Source organism: Lipotes vexillifer, unplaced genomic scaffold (genome assembly GCF_000442215.2).
Source record: "Lipotes vexillifer unplaced genomic scaffold, Lipotes_vexillifer_v1.1 scaffold135, whole genome shotgun sequence".
Taxonomy (NCBI): domain Eukaryota; kingdom Metazoa; phylum Chordata; class Mammalia; order Artiodactyla; family Lipotidae; genus Lipotes; species Lipotes vexillifer.
Genome location: NW_006774574.1, coordinates 25,588 through 48,128, shown reverse-complemented (window position 1 = coordinate 48,128; position 22,541 = coordinate 25,588). Strand labels below are relative to the sequence as shown.

General features: G+C 36.5%; 1 protein-coding gene across 1 annotated transcript in view; it reads left to right on the top strand.

The window, feature by feature from the left end:
- Window positions 1-5,382: 5,382 nt before the first annotated feature.
- SLCO1A2 (solute carrier organic anion transporter family member 1A2) overlaps window positions 5,383-22,541 on the top strand; it is a gene marked incomplete at its 3' end in the record, with an annotated part of 40,522 nt that continues 23,363 nt past the window's right edge. The window contains exons 1-6 of the mRNA XM_007449382.1: window positions 5,383-5,515; window positions 10,167-10,308; window positions 12,312-12,444; window positions 16,622-16,728; window positions 19,682-19,828; window positions 22,395-22,493. Coding sequence (XP_007449444.1) covers window positions 5,456-5,515; window positions 10,167-10,308; window positions 12,312-12,444; window positions 16,622-16,728; window positions 19,682-19,828; window positions 22,395-22,493 — 688 coding nt within the window. The remainder of the gene's footprint in view (window positions 5,516-10,166; window positions 10,309-12,311; window positions 12,445-16,621; window positions 16,729-19,681; window positions 19,829-22,394; window positions 22,494-22,541) is intronic.

Here is a 22,541-nt window from a genome sequence, read left to right as displayed (position 1 = left end):
CCGATGCCTTTAGAACTAGTTTCCCATAATTAAATCCTCTATTGAACTACCTGTCATGGGTTCTATTTTCTTGTCTGAACCTTGATTTATGTAAAGATAGAGATTATATTCATTGTATGGGTAGATTAAGTGACTTGTACAGAATCACACAACTAGTTTAAAAACAGGCTTTCAGGGCTTCCCTGGTGGTGCAGTGGTTGAGAGTCCTCCTGCCGATGCAGGGGACACGGGTTCGTGCCCCGGTCTGGGAAGATCCCACATGCCACAGAACGGCTAGGCCCGTGAGCCATGGCCGCTGGGCCGGCACGTTCGGAGCCTGTGCTCCGCAACGGGAGAGGCCACAACAGTGAGAGGCCCGCGTACCGAAAAAAAAAAAAAAAAAAACGGAAAGAAAAAAACAGGCTTTCAAACCAGTAGTGCCTCCTTACGAAGCCCAAGTCCTTAAACTACTATGCTGTATCGAAATGATATTCCAAGTGAATGTCCAAATAAATACTTTTCATGAATTGCTTATTTTTATTACTTAGTTCAAATTGTCTGCATGATGGCACGAAGCAGCTATTATTATCCTTTAATTGTCTATCTCTCCCATTAGCTTGTGAGACTGCTTGAGAGCAAGCACATATGTTATTCATCTTTGTAGTCTTAGCACCAACTACTGTGCTTGGAATGTAGTAAAGCCTTAATAAATATTTGTGGAATGAATGAATAATAATCATTGTCATTTACAGAGCGACTATTTCATTCCAGCAAGCATGCTAGGGGTCTTATGTAAAATTTATAACTCAGTCTTCATAACAATCTTGCAAGGTAGGCATAAATATTCCAACATCATAGGTAAGGGAAAATAGGGTCAGAGTTTAAACAATTCACAACTAAACTAGAATTAAACCCAAGCTAACTGGGCTTTAAAGTCTGACTTTTTGTCTTCATCTAGCTGCTTCCATTAGTATGAAGGAACAAATATATAAATAACTGGGTTGGAAAAAAATCTAACATCTTATTGGATTTCCAGTAATTAGAGGAACTTCATAAACAGATGAAGTCTTATCTCTATGAGAAAAAAGAGGAGTTCTGTATTTTCTTGCCAAAATTAAATGAAGAAACAAGTTTTTGTATCTCAAACTATGCCTATGCAGGCAAAAGGAAGAGAAATTGGGATAATAATCTGAAATATGAAATGGTTTAAATTGCCAGTGTGGAAAACATTGGCTCTTCCCATAATTACCTAATCATTCTCTAGAGTTACTTGGCATGAGATGTAACCCTGATGATATTCACAACTAGCTCTTCTAAAGACTTAGAAGTCAGGTTTTAGCTTTACTTTTCCATGTCTTGGTTTATTATCCAGCACGAGGCAGTAATTTTCCAAAGTACCTGGGTAGGTATTTTTATTGCTGGATTGCTGATGATGGTTTTCATTTGTGTTTCTGTGTGTTCCATACTTTGCTTTGCATGGTAAAATCATATGCATGAGTCTATGGCCCAGTTAAGTTTCTCCCTTAGTTTTACCAGAGTGATGCATTTCTAGTAACTCCTCTGAGCTTGGACTTAAAATAATACCTATATTTGTAAGGCTGATTTGCAGAATCCATGTCGTCTTCTCTGATTTCTGATGAAAAGTAACTAATAGGAGCAAAATAATTTGGTAGGCGTCATACAAAGAGTCATTGTTAATTCTCCATGTGCTTCTTTGGCACATACTTGCTTGGTTTGGTATTGGTTGAAATTATTTCAGCTGGATACCACCAAGAGGCTGTTCTCTTCTTGCAGAGCTAGGAGCCATTTGAAGATTCTGGAAATAAACAATTTTCATAAGATCTTTGCTGGCGTGACCCTGCCTTTTTTCCCAGGGAAAGGATGTTCTCCTAAACCTTCTTCATGTATGTACTACTAGTTTTGCCATGATAAAGTAAAGCCTTTATTTTGTTAATTCAATAGGAGAGATTAATATAAAATTCAATGTAGGCATTTTCCCGGTGATTTATAATAATAAAAGCTATGTCTATGTATTTAATACTGGGGAAAGAACAAAATAAGACCGTTTATTTGTTTGATAAAAAATTGTATTCTCTTGTTGTTGAGACACGTCATTAAGGGCTAGAAACCAAGGGGTGTCAAAAACCCCAGAGTGTTGCTGTTGCATGGGTGTAGAGTTTCAGTCATGCAAGATGCAAAAGTTCTAGAAATCCACTAACCAAAAGTGTGCAGGGAGTGAACAATTCTGTAATGTGCTTTTACCACAATTAAAACAAAAATAAAAACAAACACAGAAAGCAGAGTCGTGACCAGTAGACATGGAAGAAACCCAACCACATTTGTGCTGAAGAATTACCTGCTCCCATTTGAATGTCGAGAAGGAGTTAGAGAAATAAACCGATTCTCTGCTTCATAAAACTGCAGCAAGTCATTTTCATTAGCAGTGATGACTGATGGAGATTGTCGGTGATGCTGTGATCCCAGGAGCAGAAGTCACCCTGTAAACAAAGCTGTGCTGACAAAAGGGGACTGTTCACAAAGCTGACACTAGCGCGGCGTTGCGAATATGAAGAAACAACGTGTGCATTCTCTGATTTGGGGCCAAAGTGCTCAATAATGATTGTGACATTAACTATAGGAATTTACAAATTTTAAGTAAAAAGAATAGATCTTATTCATTCATTTATTTATTTTCCTCCGCTAAAATTTTTCAAAAGTATCTGGAAAGCTAAAATGTTTTCACTGTATAAGTTGGCAAATTAAGGAAAGTTTAGTGTTAACTGAATCGCATTTAATTCTTTCCAAGTGCTTAGCTTTAAATACTACAGTGAAAAGACAACTGTTAGAAAACTTCTTTCAGGGCTGGAAACACATTTTGAAACAAACCTTTGAGGCAGGATAATAAAACCTGCACAATATCACAATGCATAGAAGGAAAAACAGAATTCCCTGATGTGGTGATTTTCTGTTTCCAGCTCCAACTTCTATGCCTCCTCAGATATATAGGAAAAATAGGCATTTAGAATAGGGATTTTTTTTTTAACATCTTTATTGGAGTATAATTGCTTTACAATGGTGTGTTAGTTTCTGCTTCATAACAAAGTGAATCAGTTATACATATACATACGCTCCCATATCTCTTCCCTCTTGCGTCTCCCACCCTCCCACCCTCCCTAACCCACCCCTCTAGGTGGTCACAAAGCACCAAGCGGATCTCCCTGTGCTATGCGGCTGCTTCCCACTGGCTATCTATTTTACGTTTGGTAGTGTATATATGTCCATGCCACTCTCTCACTTTGTCACAGCTTACCCTTCCCCCTCCCCATATCCTCAAGTCCATTCTCTAGTAGGTCTGTGTCTTTATTCCTGTCTTACCCCTAGGTTCTTCATGACATTTTTTTCCTTAAATTCCATATATATGTGTTAGCATACGGTATTTGTCTTTCTCTTTCTTACTTACTTCACTCTGTATGACAGACTCTAGGTCTATCCACCTCATTACAAATAGCTAAATTTCATTTCTTTTTATGGCTGAGTAATATTCCGTTGTATATATTTGCCACATCTTCTTTATCCATTCATCCGATGATGGGCACTTAGGTGAATAGGGATGTTTTTAGCCACTAAGATGAGTGCAGACAACTTTGATACCAAGAGGAATATGTTATCTCCCTCTCTTATCATTTGACTCGGTAGCTATAATGAGCTCTAATATATTGAAATATAAGCAAGTGGGAGCAGGGGAAGAAAAAACATAAGGGAGAGAGATTGAGTTCTAAATGTACGAGAAGGAAAAACTGAGAGCAGTTGAGAGGTTTATGATAAAACCAGAGGTATTATAGATGAAGACCAAAAAATAGCAGTTTCCACCCTTTTGAAAAATTATCCTATTCTATGGGTTTTTCTAAAACTAGTGTTATGTACTTGCACTATACTTAAGGTGACTTGGAATTTTATGGGAGGGATTTCAGCTTGAGTTCATTTGTATTGTCATTCAGAATTGCCAAGAGTGGTCTCTCATAATTTTCACTTATGACCTATGGATTTTTTCACCACTTACATACCAAACAATTTGTATTTGATCATACACTGTCCAGTTCTATTCCAATGTGTTTATTGAAAAGTTTTACCTTTCCCAATAAAAGTATAATTTCCTTGGGATCTGGGTCCAAGTACCTTTCACAGAGCCTTATACTTCTCTACCTAGTTTATATTGTCTGTAGGACAACTTGTCTGTCTTGTTCACTGCTGAAATCCTGTGCTTAGCACAATGACTGGCATATAGTAGACTTCGGATAGATATTTGTTGTCTTCATAAAAGAATGAGTAAAGAGAATTAAGCTTATACATAATTGTTCAGTGGCTATTGCCTTAATGTGTATAGGGGAGTGGGATTCAGGTTTTAAAAATTAGTGCCATTTGGGATATTGTTAAATGGATATTGTTCAGAGGATTTTAATCAATTAACCCTGGGGATACTGTTAAGATAGCATCTGGCAACTTGAAGCAGATTTACTAGATTAAATATAGTCAGAGTGAAATACCTTGCTTTTAGTACAAAATATTGCCCTAATTTCAAGAAACGAAATAGACAAAATCTTTGACAAAGGGTTAGTAGAATTTAATAGAGTTTAAATCATCTTTTTGTTTTAGATATAAAACATTTTACATATAAAAATATGTACCTATATATTATAAATACACATAGACACACATATATCTGTATTTATTATATATGTATACATATAGGTTTCCACTTCTATGTTTGATCTTCTCTGAACCCTCACTTCTTAACTTGCAGGATTCTTTTCCAGATCATAGAATTATTTGTTATTTTTACTTAGGCGATTTCCATGATTAAAATTCCATGTCTCCCCAGGTTTCCGTGAATCAGCAGTGCCCCAGAAAGCGTTTCCCTTCCTGAGACTCCAGGGAAGTCTTGGAACACAAAGAACTTGAAGAGGGAGCCTGGCCAAATAGAGATTTTTGAGCCTTTGTAGCCTTGCTAAAGCAGATTATTAGTACAAACAAAATCAAAGTCTGTGTGTTCCTAAAAGCAGCATTTTCATGTAAGTCCAAGGAACTCACTTTAGTTTTATTTGCTTTGGCTAAAGAAATGAAAAGCTTTGTTTTGACCACGTGGGCATTATTTTGCAAGGGGATCATAACAAATTGTTCTAATCTTTAATTTCACTAAAGAGTTACTACAGTGATTTGATGTAACTTTTTCAATGGAAAATTAACAACTAAATCTCTTCTAACGTCATTGTTTCCTAGATATGAATCAGAAGCTTCCTAAGTATTTTTGTAACACAATGGATTCTGATTCTGTTATTCAGATTCAGTGTTTTCTTCAAACGAATGACGCTTTATGATTTTGCCAGCAATTTAATAGATTTTTGTCTTCTTAAAAGAATAGAACTAAGAAATATCAAGATTTAAAGCATAAATACCTTGGAACACTCAGAAGAGCAACATGGGAGAAACTGAGAAAAGAATTGAAACTCATAGAATAAGATGTCTTTCCAAGTTGAAGGTATGGACTTGCTTTGTGTGGATATATGTATATGTACCATGTATATATTTTTAAACCGAGACCTTGTAAAGTTGCTTATATCTTCATGTATTAATCTAATAATGTCATGCTACCTGATATATTGATAAGTTCTTGCTTTAATGAAGTTGGTTTGTAACTGAGGGTGTGTCTAAATAGGATTATTGATTCAGGCAATTTAATCAGAAATAGTTTTGAGGGATTTAAATGGAAGACAGGATCTTAAACACTTTCAAGTACACGTTATATTACAGTAGGATTTAATTTCCTGGATCAAAGGCCAATTTAACGTTCACACTTCTGGGGCTTCTAAGTCAGAGGAGTATGGAGGTGTCTCCTGGAAAATGGTTCACTGGACAGAAATGCTTTGTTGATCTGTATTCAGTGATGCCTTCTCAATGACCCACTAAAACAAATGTTTACTTCAAGCTTTGGCAACATACCAATCATTCTTTATAAGAAAAATACCCATTTTGTTAGCTGTTTCTGGTCTTCTTGACTATTTCAGAGCAAATTCTTTTTGCATAGCCTCAAAGCTATTTTGCCTTCAAACAAAATTTAAATTTATTTTAAACCAAGGAATCTGGATAATTGTCTTGATTCCACAGCTAGTGCCTGCAAGTGTTTTCCAAACTATGACCCTGCCACCAGTTTCCTTCCTATCAAAAGTTTGTTTTCTCTTTATACATGTGTAGGAAAGATCTACACATGTACCAGAAAGGGGAGAATCATGATATAGAGCTAGAAAATTACTTTTGCCTGAAATGCTCTGTTAATTATATATTTTAAAAATCCCCTTAAATTATTCCTAATTCTCATGTCCATCTCCTAACATTGAGGGGTTAAAAATAAGGACTGAGGCCCAGGCTTGGTTTATGTCAAGTTCAACTACTGACTTGCTGTGTGACCTCGGAGAGGTTGCTTAACCTCGCTGTGGCTCAGTTTTCTCATCTGAAAGGGGTAACAACAGTACTCATCTCATAGAATGTTTTTCTTTTTACATCCTTCAAACAATGACTGGAATATTGTAAACATTCAATAAATATTAGCTATTATTAATAATAGCATTTGTGGATAAAGGTCAAGTATTATTTATAAACAATTGATCCTTAATTTTTTATGACTGGAGTTTTTTGGCAGGACTAGATATTGATCTGAAATGAGATAGCAAAATACTGCAAACACAAGTTTATCAGGTAAAAGTAAGAGAAAATTGCTTCATAATTAGCCGGGTTTCTCTGTTTCTCTGACCTTAGGCATATGCTCATTAAGCAACAATTTTAGAAGGTATCAAAGGACTGTCTTCAACAAATTTGCTTCAAACTCTGGGGCATTATTAAAAGCTGGTAGGACTAGCTTTATAAATATAGAGGTTATTTTGCACTAGACATGAGTCACAATAGCCACTGGTTGCTTTCACTCTATGAAGAAAACCATACAGGTTAGGAAGCCCATCTAAATGTTTCAGGAAAAGCACTGGGATCATGATTTATCTAGTTTCCTCTCTTAAAGTGTTAAATAAAAGAAATTATTCTCTCAAACATGATTTGTACTTTATTTGATAGGCCTTGCTTGCTTTTAAATATAAAAGCTGAATTATAAAACCATGTGAAAATTCTTTACTCTCAACAATGTGCTCTGAAAAGATTTACAGTGTGATGAGAGACAGAATTTCTACAACTGGTATTTAATATAAAAGGATAAATAGCTAGAGATATAGTTATACTATCTTGGCAGCTATATAACGATATGAATTTTGACTCATATTGAGCCTGATATTTAAATTTCCCGGGTCTTTTCCACATACATTTCTATTCAGATTTCCCCAAACTAATTGTTGCAGATAACTTTTGGTTTAGGTGTATTTAATCCTATTGAATTTCATCTTATATTCAGCTTACTTTCAGCAGTGACTACTTTTTCAAGATCTTTTTGAATACTGATTCTGTCATTCATTCAGTAAACTTGTACTGGATGCCTACTGTTTGTGAGGCATTTGCTAGACCCCCAAGATACGAAGGTAAATAATATATGGATCCTATCATCGAGTTGTTCACAGTATAGCGAGGGAGAAGGTTATAGGCATCCAAACACATAAATAACGTGCACTGTGGGGAATTCCCTGGCAGTCCAGTGGTTAGGACTCTGGGCTTCTACTTCAGGGGCAAGGGTTCAATCCCTGGTCAGGGAACTAAGATCCCGCATGTCACATGGCACGGCCAAACAGATAAATAAATAGCCAAACAGATAAATAAATAAAGTCCTTAAAAAAAAATAAAGTGCACTGTGCTGAGGGCTGTAATAGAGGCAGGCACACAGCAGGGTGGGGAGATAGGGAGTGAGTGGTCAAGGCTACCTGGGAAGTAGAAAGACACCACAATAGAAATAATGATAGGGTTGAGTTTTAAATATTGAGCATATATTTATCAGATGCACAAGGTGAAGAAAAACATTGCAAGTGGAGGACCACCTGTAAAAGAGATGTAAAGTGGCATGGTGAATTAAAAGAACTATAAATAGAACATTATGTTTAGGGACAAGCGGCAAGAGATCATAACAAGGTATATACGAGGTTTTGTTTGCCATCTAAGAAGTAGGGATTTTTGTTTATGGGAAGCCACTAAAAATTTCAAGAATTGGAGTCACATGCTAAATATGCATTTTATTCATTTGTTTGACAAACATTTATTAAGCTCCAAATTAGTGGTGGCAGGAGGTGGAAGGGAGATTGGAGGTGGGAAAGACTAGAGGAGACTAAAAAATGATTGCAGTTGTCTAAGATAAACTGTGTATACATTTGAGAGATTTCAGCATCTGGGTGGTAGTTAAAGCCATGGGAATAAGTGAGATTTCCTAGGGAGAGCGTATATAGCAAAAAGTGGAGGGTATGAGACAAAAGCCTGAGAAGAGAAGACTGGATAGAAAGAGTCTAGAGATAGGTGGAGTTATAGGTATGCATGGGGGGAGGGGAGGGAATTTCAGGAAGAAAAGAATGATTAATGATCTTAAATGGCTCCGAGATATCAAGTTAGCTGAGGACTGAGAAGTACCTATTGGATTTGGAAATCAGGAAGTTGTTTATGACCTTTTATAGAGTAGCTTCAAGAGAGGCTAGACTGTAGCAGACTGAAGGGTGAGTGGAAGGTTCGTGTAGGCAATGAATCTAGACTATTCTTCCAAACAGCTTGATGGTAGCTGGAGCTACCATCAGGGATGAGGGAATATTTTTAGGACAGAAATGTCTTGGATATATTTATAAGTTAGTGGGGAGAGAGGCAGTAAAGAGTATGGGGATGAAAATAGAGAAGGGGGTCAATAATTGATGAATCAGGATCTCAGCAATGGGAAGAATGGATTCCAGAGCATGGCTGGAGGGAGTTTCTTATACAGAAGGAGGGATACATCCTTTTAAGATGGGAGGGAAATTGGAGGGGTAGGGAGGGGTGAATTTGAAGGTGAAGTTGCTGAGATCATTTGCTGGTCAAGAAGAGCACGGGGCTGAGCTGGAGACTGACAAAAAGAAAAGATTGTGAATAATCTTGAAGGGAGTGTACAAAGTGCAGTATAAATTGTGGGGTTGGTTCAAGATTGAGAAATTGGAAGATGGAGGGGTGAGGATTTTATGGATATGAGTGTACTGGCTGGAGAGTAAATCGAATGGTCTCTCAGGATGGAAGTGTCATCAGGAAATGGAAAAGCCCTATGGCATAGGATTGGAGACTACCATTCAGGCTGACATAAATATATTTATCTATACTTTGTTGACTGGGAAGCAGTAAATAATCTACCTAACTTATGATTATCCAGTATACAATGCTCCTTTTTCAGATCCCTTACTAAGACCTAAATCTTCTCACTTCCAATTTAATAAAACTATCAAAATTTTAACTTTTTAGTGAAACCATATTACTTTCTGCTGATCACAATGGTTCTATCTGTTAAGTTGTCCTTGATTTTTTTGTTACAGATGGTGTCAGCCTGACTGCTGTCTGGAATTATATCAATACCTAGGAAGTGTGATTCAATATGTGGAAATTTATTGTACTGTATTCATATTCGTTTATCATAGCAAGTACCTGTTCAGTTTAGAAACGTTTTTGTATGGTTTATAATTAAAATATTGCTTTAAATAAATTAACTGGCAATGAATAGCAATAGAATGTTGTATAAACTGCATATTACTTTGTTCGAGAGAACTTAAGCAAATTTGCTACAGAAATAATGTCTTTGTGTAACGTCACATTCCTTTTTAAACATTAACATACACGTACTCTTTTGTACTACAGATAGTGTTGCAATGCTGAAGATCAATTGAAATCATTTGCTACATGTTATTTAGAATGATTACTTGCTTCTGTGTATGTATAAGACGTGCCCATAAAATAATGAGGCTACAAATGACCTACACAATTCAATATCACTAATCAATTAGTCCCACTTTGGATTTTCAAAGAGAGAACATAGTATGGAAAACCAGAAGAAGAGATCACTTTAAAAGCTTCTTCCAAATACAAGAGTGACTTGAGCTGGAGGCAATCAGTCTTTTGATAGAAGATATTTTACCAATGGGTGGCAAATATACAATTTAAAAATAAATTTTTCATATGTTTTCTTGCACTTTTTTTCTCCCTAGATGTTTCTGTTGGCAATAACATGTGCGTATGTATCCAAAACACTATCCGGATCTTATATGAATTCCATGCTCACACAAATAGAGAGACAATTCAACATCCCAACATCTCTAGTTGGATTTATTAATGGAAGCTTTGAGATTGGTAATGAATTACTTTTCCATTACTTCTTTTTATACATTATTTTATCCAGGGAGCTAGTCTGAATTTTACTCTCCTTATTTTCCGCTTTGTACCATTTAACTGACTGAATGTATTTTCTAAAATGACTTAAATAGCCTAGCTCACTTTCGAATATGTTGAGAAACAATTCATTTCAATATTATCCCTGAATAACACTTAAACATCGTCACATATCCCATCATGGGACTTGTTATTCTAATAGTTAAATTTTTTTTATTCTAATAGTTCTTTGGTTAGCTAGCATGAGTAGCAGAGTGTTTAGAGTACTAATATTTAATCTATTATTTGATAACCCTTAGGGCTTTATTTTCATGTTTAGAAGATAGCATGGGAAACAAAGGAATCTGTTTTCAGAAAAAAAAAGCAAATATTTTTCTTCTCCTATTGTTTCTGGGAGGTTGACAGTTCTCCTTTCTAAGCGCAGAGTGAAGAAGAAATAGCTTTCACATCTCGCTGAATTTATTTCAGAAACAGCTTTTAGGGAAGAATAAAGCCTATTCTTAGGCTCTGAGTTTTGTGGCCGACTGGGAAGATGTGAGGACAGAGAGAAAGAATGAGGGAGGGAAAGATTTCTTCTGTGAACAAACCCGCAGAGAAATACAAATGTCACTCCTTTACAGTTTTGTAATGGCTTTTACTTCCTTCAAGATGAAAGTTGCCTTTAATATTTTTAATCAGTATCTGAAAGAAAAATTAGGATGGGATAGAGGCAAAACTGAAACAGGTGATGCTTGATCTTGTCTACTAGTGCCCAGCTCTCTCAGACCTCATTCTGTGCCACCCGTTTGCTGGCTATGGAGATCCTGGCTATGGAGTCAGAAGTCACTCCTTGTAGAGTCCCTGTGTAAACTCACCTCACAGTCTAATGGAGGGCATAGGTGCCAAATAATTTAACTGAATGCAGTAAGTTTGGTGACATAGGTATATGCAACATCCTATAGGAGCACAGAGGAGGACACAACCTCACTTAAGGAAGATAGGCTCTTGGAGTAAAAGTTTTCTGGGTGACGAAACAGGGTTAGATAAGTGTGAAGACAATTCCAATAGAAGAACAAGCTTAATGTTGAAACAGCATGGTAGCTTGTGTAGGGAGCAACATTCAGCCCAGTGTTATGGACTGGCCACACTTCAGGTGGCAATTCCTAGAATATAGGTCTGGAGAAATGGGCAGGGGCCAGAAATGGACTATTGGAGAGCTTCATGTGTGTGTGTGCTATGGAACTTACCTTTTATCCTCTAGGTAATGGAGAGTCACTAAGAGATTGGCAGAGGTTATTAACATTTCTGTGTCAAGGACCTCTTTGGCAATCTGATGCCATATAATCTCAGAATAATGTAATTGCGTAAAATAAAACTCATAAGGGTAAAAAGGAAGTCAATTATACTGAAATAAAATTATCAAAATATTAAAAGCAGCTTAGATAATAATACTTGTACTTCTTACCATCACATTAAATAACAATATCTACACTAATTTTGAAGTAATCATCAGTGTCAATAATATTTTGAAGTATCTGGAACAACTGTAATGTTGTATGCAAATACCTGTAACTTCTGTTGGTGATAATTGATGACAAAATCATACATACTGTTAATACTAATGTAGTTTGTGTCTACTTTCACAGTCAAAGGAAATACTAATATTAAGTTACTGAAAATAAAGATGCAATTTTTTTTCTCACTCAAGTTCATGGAGCACCTGATTTCTATCCATGGACTCCTTTGGGGTTTATAGATAGCAGGTCAAGAACCTCTGTTAAAAGACATTGTGAAACAGAGCTCTCCCTCAGGGCGGGGGCTGTGTCCTATTCATTTATTATTTCATGCATCCCTAGCACCACTCCCAGTATTTCAGATATTTATTATACAATAAATGCTGGGTAGTCAATGATTGGGTGAGGCTGTTAATTTAGACTTTGTTCATACTAATTGAAATATTCATTTTTCACATCAATTTTTTCTAGGAAATCTTTTGTTGATTATATTTGTGAGTTATTTTGGAACTAAACTGCATAGACCTATAATGATTGGTGTTGGATGTGTGGTTATGGGCCTTGGGTGTTTCTTACAATCACTACCTCATTTCCTCATGGACCGGTAAGTACTGCAGTCTCTGATGATTATTTAGGTGCAACTTTCTGCAGGAAATAAGCTTGGATTTCTTTCTAGGAACAATGCTCCTAAAGACACAGAGCACTATAATAGAAACTGCAAGGTTCAGATTCTGTTCCATCCGCCTGTTTTGTGCTCTTGGCTGCCTGGCTTCCACTTACACATCAATTTATGAAATAGAGATTTGGGACAACTCTTTTATGGAGTTGAGTCTGATGAAAAGATTCTTAGGACCTGGCAAGATTTGGGATTACTCCTTTCTAGGGACTATTTAGACACTTCTAATTACAGTTGAGTTTCTGTTTAATTATGGGTCACCAAAGGATAGACCAGTCTGAAGGTTGATTTTGATTTTAAATTTTTATCAAAGTAATATGTGTGCAAAATTGTGAAAAGTAAAATTATATTGAAAAAAGCATTGTCCCCCGACCCCTTCAACACTGTTCATATTACTCCTCTCCGGAGGCAACTACTCCCGACTCTTTCAGCTCTTTCTTCTTCTGTTTGCTTCCATATTTCTAAGTAAATGTTTATCCTTTTAGTTTTTGATACTTTAGTGTTCTATAATATACATATTGACTTCCTACTACAAAATCATACTCACTATTCCATGTGTGTGACTATGTAAATATTTCTCATATTTCAGCTGAACCATGCTGTTATTTTCCCTTTCTTATATCACTTTTTATTTTCCCTGGATTTAATAATTGCCTCATTTTATATTTGATTCATTTTCTTTTTATTTCTCACTAATCATCACCAGATTCTTTACCGGTAGGACAATGTCTTCTCAATATATTCATACATATCAGAGGGTTTCATTTTTGTCTTTGAGATACCTCTCCTGTCATCAATTTTCCATCTGCAATCTGAACTGGGAACTCTCCAGGCCTGCTGCATGGCTGCTCCTTTGAAATTTTCACTCACCATTCTCCTTGGGAATTTGTTCTGCCTCTTTCTTCCATTCAGTTACTTACTTCCTGGGTAGTAATATCTTCTCCTTTCCTTTTCATTCTTACTCTTTTTGTGGAAAATGTCATCTAATAGGTTTCTGAGAAAGTGTGCAAGGAAAGTAATAATTTTAAGACCTTAAACATCAGGAAATATTCCTATTCTACTCCCATACCCTGTGACAGTTTGGCTGGTATAAAATTCTCGGGCCTCTCACTGTTGTGGCCTCTCCCGCCGCGGAGCACAGGCTCTGGACGCGCAGGCTCCGCAGCCATGGCTTACGGGCCCAGCCGCTCCGCGGCATGTGGGATCTTCCCGGACTGGGGCCCGAACCCGTGTCGCCTGCATTGGCAGGCAGACTCCCAACCACTGCGCCACCAGGGAAGCCCTTCCCTAGGGATTTTGAAGACATCATTTCCAATACTTTCTAGTTTCCAGTGTTACTCTTGAGAATCCTATACCATTCTAACCCCGTGACCAGTTTCTTTTCTCTAGGAGCTGTTGGGATTTTCCTTTAAACTCCAGAATTTGAATTCATGATAATCATGTTGGTATAAATGATTTTCCTTTATTGTGCTAGTTGCCTTCAATCTGGACATTTGTAAAAGTTACTTGTATTGTTTCTTTGATAATATCCCCCCTTCTTCCACCCTCTACTTTCTCTTTCTAGAACTTCTACTTGTTCTTGAATATTGTTACATCCTGAGTTAAGCTTATAGTTTTCTCATCTTTTCTCTCCAACTTTCTATCTCTTTGCCCTCTTGTTACTTTTAGGGGAGATTTCTAAAGATTTTTTTTTTTTTTTTTGATGTGGACCATTTTTAAAGTCTTTTATTGAATTTGTTTCAATATTGCTTCTGTTTTAGTTTTCTGGTTTTTTTGGCTGCGAGGCATGTGGGATCTTGGCTTCCCAACCAGGGATGGAACCCACACTCCCTGCATTGGAAGGCCAAGTCTTAACCACTGGACTGCTAGGAAAGTCCCTGGGGTAGATTTCTTTATCATCCAAACCTTTGAATGGATTTCTGACTTTTGCTATCATATTTTTAAGTTTTAAGGACTATTGTTCTTTGAATGTATCTTTTTAGGGAACATCTTGCTCTTACTTTAAGAATGCAATGTCTTTTCCATCTACATTTCAAGTGTACAGTTTTTTATTTGTTTTGTCTTTGTCTTTATGTTATGGACTTCCTTCATATATCTGGTGGTCCTTGGTTAGCTATTCATATTTGAGAGAGAGGAACAGCAACAACAAGCTAACCAGAAGTTCTGTGGTACATGTGTAGGATGTGGTTGTTGGAGGACTTCTTCCCAGCACAGGGACTGGATGTTTTAGAGATGGCTCAGAACTGTCCATAACCTGTCAGTTAACTCAGGCAAGGATTCTCCAATCTGTTGCCTGAGACATGGCAGCTTGGCTACCAGCCAGGTGGGAGTGGGAGTCTCTTTTATCACTATGTAGATATTTCTTTTACTTAATATCCCCAGGTTTTAGTATGGTCTCCTGTCCTCAGTGTGCTTGTTTTGACTCTCTGCAGTCTAAGGCCATGTTCGTTGGGATGGTGGAGGATATCTATTATAAGGGTTTAACTGTTCCTTATACACACTTTAAACCAATCCTCTGATTTTTTGGATCATACACACTCCTGCCTTTAGAAGTATCTTGTATCCTGCCTGAAACTTTCCAGGGATATGTGGCACATGTTTGGTTCCTCCCCTGCAGGCACGCACTTAGGCTTGTGTTTCTCATATTTTCTAGTTCAGTGACCACTCATCTGCTTTCCCATTTTCAGAATCTTTATCTTCTTGTCGAATTTTCAAAATCTCTTTCTCCTTGTCAAATCTTCCATTTTCTTTATCCTTGTGGCATTATGCCTTTTCCTTTACTATTTTATAATATATCAACTGTCATTTTGCTGAAGTTTTGGGGATGAATGAACGTTGAATGAGTTATTGGGGTTTAGTGGATAAGTTAAATGAAAATGATATATTATCTTCTCAGGTATTTCTGAAGGGATCAGAAGTTTTCAGGCAAAGAGTTTTTACTGTCCTTTTAGTTTCTATCCTGTCCAAGACAACATTAAGTAATATTCAGCTATTATTTACATTTCTTTCCGCTCTCTACCAAAGGTGTTATTTTTTTTGTCTGAAGCTGGCAAGTCTCATGGGATCATGGGTATGGAGACAGAAGCCTTTGTCCACAGTTCACAGCCACTCTGTGACCATGACTGGACAATTGTTCAAAGGGGAAGGCATTTTGACCCTTTTTATTATGTTCTATAGCATAGAAATCAGAACTATCAGTGACATACATAGCACTGTTTAGCTCATTTGGAACTCAGAAGGGCAAGGTTGTTTGTATGTGTGTGTGTGTGTGTGTGTGTGTGTGTGTGTATGTGTGTGTGTGTGTGTGTGTGTGTGTTTTGTTTTGTTTTGTTTTTGGATTTCTCTTATCTACTAGAAATATAGAAACCAGTCCAGCATAATTTCTACCAAAGAGAGACTTAGCTGGACATATTTTCTTCCATTATTGCAGCTTATAATTTACTTTCTGAGAAAGGGCATGGTATCTTGTGGTAATTTGCCTAAGATAATATGGTCACAGTGTATTAACCCTTTTGTCCTTATGAGAAGAGAAAAACTCATTACATTGCACTGTCACAGTGTTTGAATCTCCAAAGGTCTCTCATTATGATGGGCAAATATTTTGTTTTTCTTGGGGATTGATGAATGCATGAAGGGATTATTGTTTGAATTCTCAGAAAGTGGGGTATATTTTTTATGAGCAAACCTCAGAGAATCCGAAGTTGGAAACTTGTTTGTTGTGTTGTTTTTCCTCCCAAAGCGTTATCTTCTTTATTATACTTTGTAGAGTCTATTATTTTTCTTCCTTTTTGTTCCTTATCCACAGTAATTATTTCCAGGAAATGATCACCTAAAAACCACAAAGCATTGACATTAGGTAATCTAAAGGGTAGACCATACATATGCAGATAATTGAAAGCTGGCTGTCAATGAATTGCACATTTTCGTGAGTGGCAAGTTCTTTTTGATGATATCAATCTATGATTATTGGGTGGCAAAGATGAAAAGACATCTGCTTTCCTGGGTTTGGATGTTGTATCTTAAGTGAAGCAGGAGCATCTTCACAACGCTCACATTGTCCTCATTGGCTCCTTAACACAAATGTGTTTTCCCTGTGTTCATACAGATATGAATATGAATCTACAGTTGCAGTTTCTGGTAATTTGTCCTCAAACAGTTTCTTGTGTATGGAAAACGGAACCCAGATTTTCAAACCGACAGAAGATCCATCAGGTTGTCTGCTTCATTTTATTACTTTAGTTATTTGTAACTGAACACTTTCTGTGGAGGGTCTTTGAATGAGTTATTGGGTTTGGTTAAGTAAGGTAGAGGAACAAAAAGATAATTTTTCCCCTCTAAAGGATTTTAGAGGGGATCAAGGAGGAGAATAGGAATGGCTAATAATAGAAAATGTAACGCCTCTTATATTTGAATATACCTATTAAGACTGCCTTGTCTGCTCTTTTTTTTTTTTTTTTTTTTTTTTGCGGTACGCGGGCCTCTCACTGTTGTGGCCTCTCCCGCCGCGGAGCACAGGCTCCGGATGCGCAGGCTCAGCGGCCACGGCTCACGGGCCCAGCCGCTCCGCGGCACGTGGGATCTTCCCGGACCGGGGCACGAACCCGCGTCCCCTGCATCGGCAGGCGGACTCTCAACCACTGCACCACCAGGGAAGCCTGCCTTGTCTGTTCTTTAAAATGGTTATTTAAAAATCAGTCAAAGACATCCACCCAAGGGCCACTGTAAAATTAATTCCTTAGAGGAAAACATCCTAGAAGGATGAGTTTATACTGATGATTTGGTCTATACAATTATCTAAATAGGAAACAGAGGTAGAAACAAAGTTCAAAAGATTTGTGTTATATTATTGATATTCTATAGCAGAGAAAGCAGGCAAGTATGCTATAGTTCTGAATACTCTAGTCTCTTTCTACTGAACTAGGAACTTGTCTTTTTTGCCCAGTTGTCCCTCTGTAGCAGAGACTACTTCCTAATCCAGCACGATAGTGTACAATAATGGTGTTTCTTCCAGGTTCTTGCAGTCCCAGGCACCAACATACCTGCCTCTGCCCCTTCGTGTGCTAAAGGACCTGTATAATCTGGTGATACTTAGTCTATAGGTGTTAATTTATCTGTTAATTTATCTCAGACCAGAACTTCTTTTCCTGTGATGGGCACATTTTCAGGCTGGATTCATATTAGTGGAAGTTACGGTGGTTCCTTATGCTGGGAATTTCACCGCCAGCATGGAATACAAGGGGATCAAAATAGTTCAAATGAGTATAAGAATATCTGTCTCAGAAACTCTAAATCAAAGGAACCCCCTGGGGAAACAATAGAAAACAGTGACATCAGCAATAGCCCACGGTCTCTCCTTGAGTTGGCTTTTGCCAAAGAATGACTCAGGTCCTGTTTCCTATTTTTCCTAATGTGCATTGTAGTAGATAAACAAAACCTTCCCAGTTGGGTGTATCTCCAGGGAAATGTGTTGATTCCTTAATCACCTGATATTTTCAGTTTTGCCCTAGAGGAAACCTGGAGTTTGCCTATGATCTATAAACATAAACATTGTGCTCATCATAGATAAAACGGAGACTATGATTTTCTGGACTGGGAATGACTGAGAGATAGCCTCACAAGAAATTTTCAGACTCAGCTGTGTTCAGGACCCTCACATCTGTGGGTGGCACAGTTTACTAATCATCGGGAAAATGCAAATCAAAAACCACAATGAGATATTATCTTACACCTGCCAGAATGGCTGTCCTTAAAAAGGTAACAAATAACAAATATTGTTGAGGATGTAGAGAAAAGGGAACACTTGTACACTGCTGATGGGAATCTAAATTGGTGCAGCCACTATGAAAAACAGTATGGAGGCTCCTCAAAAGATTAAAAATAGAACTACCGCAGGATCTAGCAATTCTACTCCTGGATATATATATATATATATATATATATATATACATATCTGAAAAAAACAAAAACACTAATTCAAAAAGATACATGCACCCCAATGTTCATAGTAGCATTATCTACAATAGCCAAGATATGGAAGCAACCTAAGTGTGCATCAACAGATAAATGGATAAAGAAGACGTGGTGAATACATACACAGTGGAATATATTACTCAGCCACAGAAAAGAATGAAATTTTGCCATTTGCAACAACATGGATGGACCGGGAGGGTATTGTGTTTAGTGAAATAAGTGAGAAAAAGAGAAATACTGTACGTTTTGACTTATATGTTGAATCTAAAATATGAAACAAATGAATAATATAAGAGAACAGAAACAGACTCATACGTGCAGAGAACAAACTAGTGATTACCAGTGGGGAGAAGGGTGGGAGGAGGGGGGGAAACAGGAGGAGGGGATTAAGAGGTACAAACTACTAGGTATAAAATAAATAAAAGGATGTAATGTACAGCACAGAGAATGTTGCCAATGTTTTATAATAACTTTATATGGAGTATAATCTATACAAATATCAAATTACTATGTTGTACACCTGAAACTAATATAGTATATTGTAAGTCACTGTACATCAATTTAAAAAGAAGTTATGTGGTGATCACAGTATACAGTGGGCTCTATAGAGAAAATGTGATTACTACTCAGTTAAATATTTTTCATTTCTATAAAGTAATCAGAACTGTAGAGAATTCAAAACTCAGTGAGCCTCTTACACAAATCTTATAAATATAGTCTCAATTCTAGGGAGAGATATTTGTGTTTTTTCCTCTCCCCAAAATTAGTGTATATATTGGGTAGCACTTATAACAGCTAACTAAGTTTAGTAGTTGCTGGTAAACTAACTGTCTGGAAGGAAAAAAAAAAAGCCTTGATTTTTAGTGTTTGTCCATTTCTGTGGTGTAAATATTCTCATCAAACTACCAGCATGTTATCACTAAATACTGAATTGGGAAGAGATGTATATACTCATCTCTCCCCAGCCGGTAGGAACTGGCTCCAGCGTACCACTTATTGTTGGCCATACATGAGTACTCTGTCAGAAAGTGCAAGAGGGATGGCCCAGTGAGTCATTGCTGGCATAGTAAATTGTTAAGGTGCCATGGTCACATAAGAACTGTGAAATTCTTACCTACCAAAAACTTAGAATTAAATATTGCTAATATTTCACTACCAAAACACTAATGTAATGTCTTTTTTTTTTTTAATGCAGAATGTGTGAAGGAAGTTAAATCATTAATGTGGGTGTATGTACTAGTTGGAAATATTATACGTGGAATTGGTGAAACTCCCATCATGCCTTTGGGTATTTCCTACATAGAGGATTTTGCCAAATCTGAAAACTCTCCTTTATATATTGGTGAGTTGGAAAATCTGCCTTAGCCTCTTTTCAGGACAGTAAGCTCCTTGAGCATGGATATTAGTTATTTATTTAGATGCTTAGTGACTTCCAGAATGATGAACAGAGTGCTTTGGCACAACTGGCCATCATTTAAAGTTTGTTGAATGGAGCAATTATGGGCTAACTCCAAATAAGCCACTTTGCTACATCTGCTTTTTACTATTGAAAATGCCATTAATCTAGTGCCCCTGGAGTTCTATTTGACTCCTCCATTTGCTGGGCACCACTCTATACCCAATCTGTTAAGAGATTTAGCAATGTTTTCTCCAAAATGTCTCATATTCAAAACCTTTCTCACTATTTTCATTACTTCTGTTTTTGTTCAGGTCTTTATCACTTCATGTATATGTTATTATAATTTCTATATTGGTCATTTTATCTGTAGTATTTATAATCAATTTCTTATAAAAATTCTTGCAGTATAATTTTTCTTAACTATTTTAAATGTCTTCTCTTTAATGTTGATGAAACATACTGACTCTTTATCTATTAAATATGAGCTCTCCACTTATTACTAGCTCTGCACTCAGTTTATCTATTTAGTTTCTTATATAGTTTCTCTTTATCACAATTTCTTTATAATAGCCAGGCTGTTTCATATTTTTCACAAATATCTGTCTTCATAATTTTGGTAATGTTTCCTGAAAATTCATTTTCTAAAATCTATCAGTATCTCCCACAATAGGCAACTTAAGATCCACCTTGTATGTTGTCTTACAATCTCCTGAATATTCTTAATTTATTATGCATAACTTGTTTATATTCCTTAGTTACTCCGTCTGTTGTTGGTTATAAAATCATAACTTTGAGTACAGGGACATTTTTCTGTTAAAGTAGAAATATCTTTTTCAAACCATAAAAGTCAAAGTGGGTGAGAGAAGATAGTAACAGAGCTACATGTAATGAGGAGATTAAAATATTTAGGAATGATTATCCCAAACAACTTTGGGTGATTTTGATGACTTACTGATTTTGCAATAATCTTTTTCAGTATTTTTCTATTCAGTCTTTGAAATCCATTCACATACTTATATTGAAGGATTACAGAGTGCTCATCTGCAATAAATTAACAAACACCTTGTTAAAATATGTGTTTCTTTTTTCAACAAATATTAAGATGTATAACACATAGAAACAATGGATAATCTCTACATGTATTAAGATGAATAAGACATTGTCCATATAAAGTTTAGTATGTAAATACATAATTATAAATCAATATAATCTGATATGTGTATAATTAAATTTGAAAATTGAAGTAATAATTATTAATAATCCATGTATAATTAAATAATTATAAGTCAATTAACTATACATCAAGAAAACAGTTCCATGTATGGCTCTGGAGTTTAGGAGAGAACATAAATGCTGGACATAAAATTTAAGAATCATCTATACAGAGACAAAAAATAAAATCAAGAGGGAGAAATAAGGTTGCCATAGGAGGTCAGATGCTACATAGTGAGGAGCCGTAGGATAAAATACTAGGGAATGATTGTACCTAAGTGAATAGAGCAAGAGGAAGAAAACTTAAAGAAGGGGTAGTCATAAGGGACAAGACTAAGACAATAAATGAATGTATAGTTTTGTATCAAGTGGTAGATTTGGGAGTGAAGCTTTCCTGAGGAATATGCTACAAGATATTTATCATAACATAGTATTTCTTTAAAAATCCTCCAAAAATATGACTGTGGAAGGCAACAAAAGAATTTTGCTCTATACTGTGACTTTCTCAATAGTAAGATCCCAGCTGTAATACTGAAGGAACCATAGAATCAAAATATCCACCCATGATACAGTAGTGATAATTCTATTCCAATATCGGACACAGTAATAGTTTACTCACAAGACACAACAAAACTCACCGAAAAAGGCCATCACTTTAACCAGTCTCTAATACCACAAGAGAAAATGGCTTTGAATCATAATAGGGACAGTCCCACTAATCTCATCTTTTTTTTTTTTTTTGCGGTACGCGGGCCTCTCACTGTTGTGGCTGTGGGATCTTCCTGGACCGGGGCACGAACCCGTGTCCCCTGCATTGGCAGGCGGACTCTCAACCACTGCGCCACCAGGGAAGCCCCATAGAATTTAAAGATTCCCATTTCCTTAGTTTTATTTCAAAATTATTATTAAGGAATGAAGTCATGCATACATACTGATAATTTTAAGTAAGTTAGTCTTTCACAAGAGAAAAGGAATATTTTCATCTTAGAGAAGGGCGTTTGCACACAATATGGTCACCCTGCTGCAGCCAGTCGCTTCTAACTGCAGATCTTTACCTGTAACCGAGTGTGAAAGAGAATTTGGAGGCCTAGAGAAAGTGGCTTCAAATTAGGAGGCTCCTGTTTCAACATTTAAACAAACATCCTTGTTACTTGTACGTACACCAAGTTTAATTTTCCTACAGATTGAACACATAAGGCAAAAATATCTAAGGTAAAAACAATTCAATCTTCAGACTCTTTATGGGATTAGAACTCTTTATGTGGGTGTATAACTTTATATTTTCCTTTATTTTTAGGGTTTATAGAAACAGGAGCTATCATTGGTCCTTTGATTGGACTTTCGTTAGCGTCATTCTGTGCAAATGTTTATGTTGACACTGGATCGGTGAACACAGGTAACTCCATAAAATCTATTTATACAGTGTCTAAAGTACACAAAACAT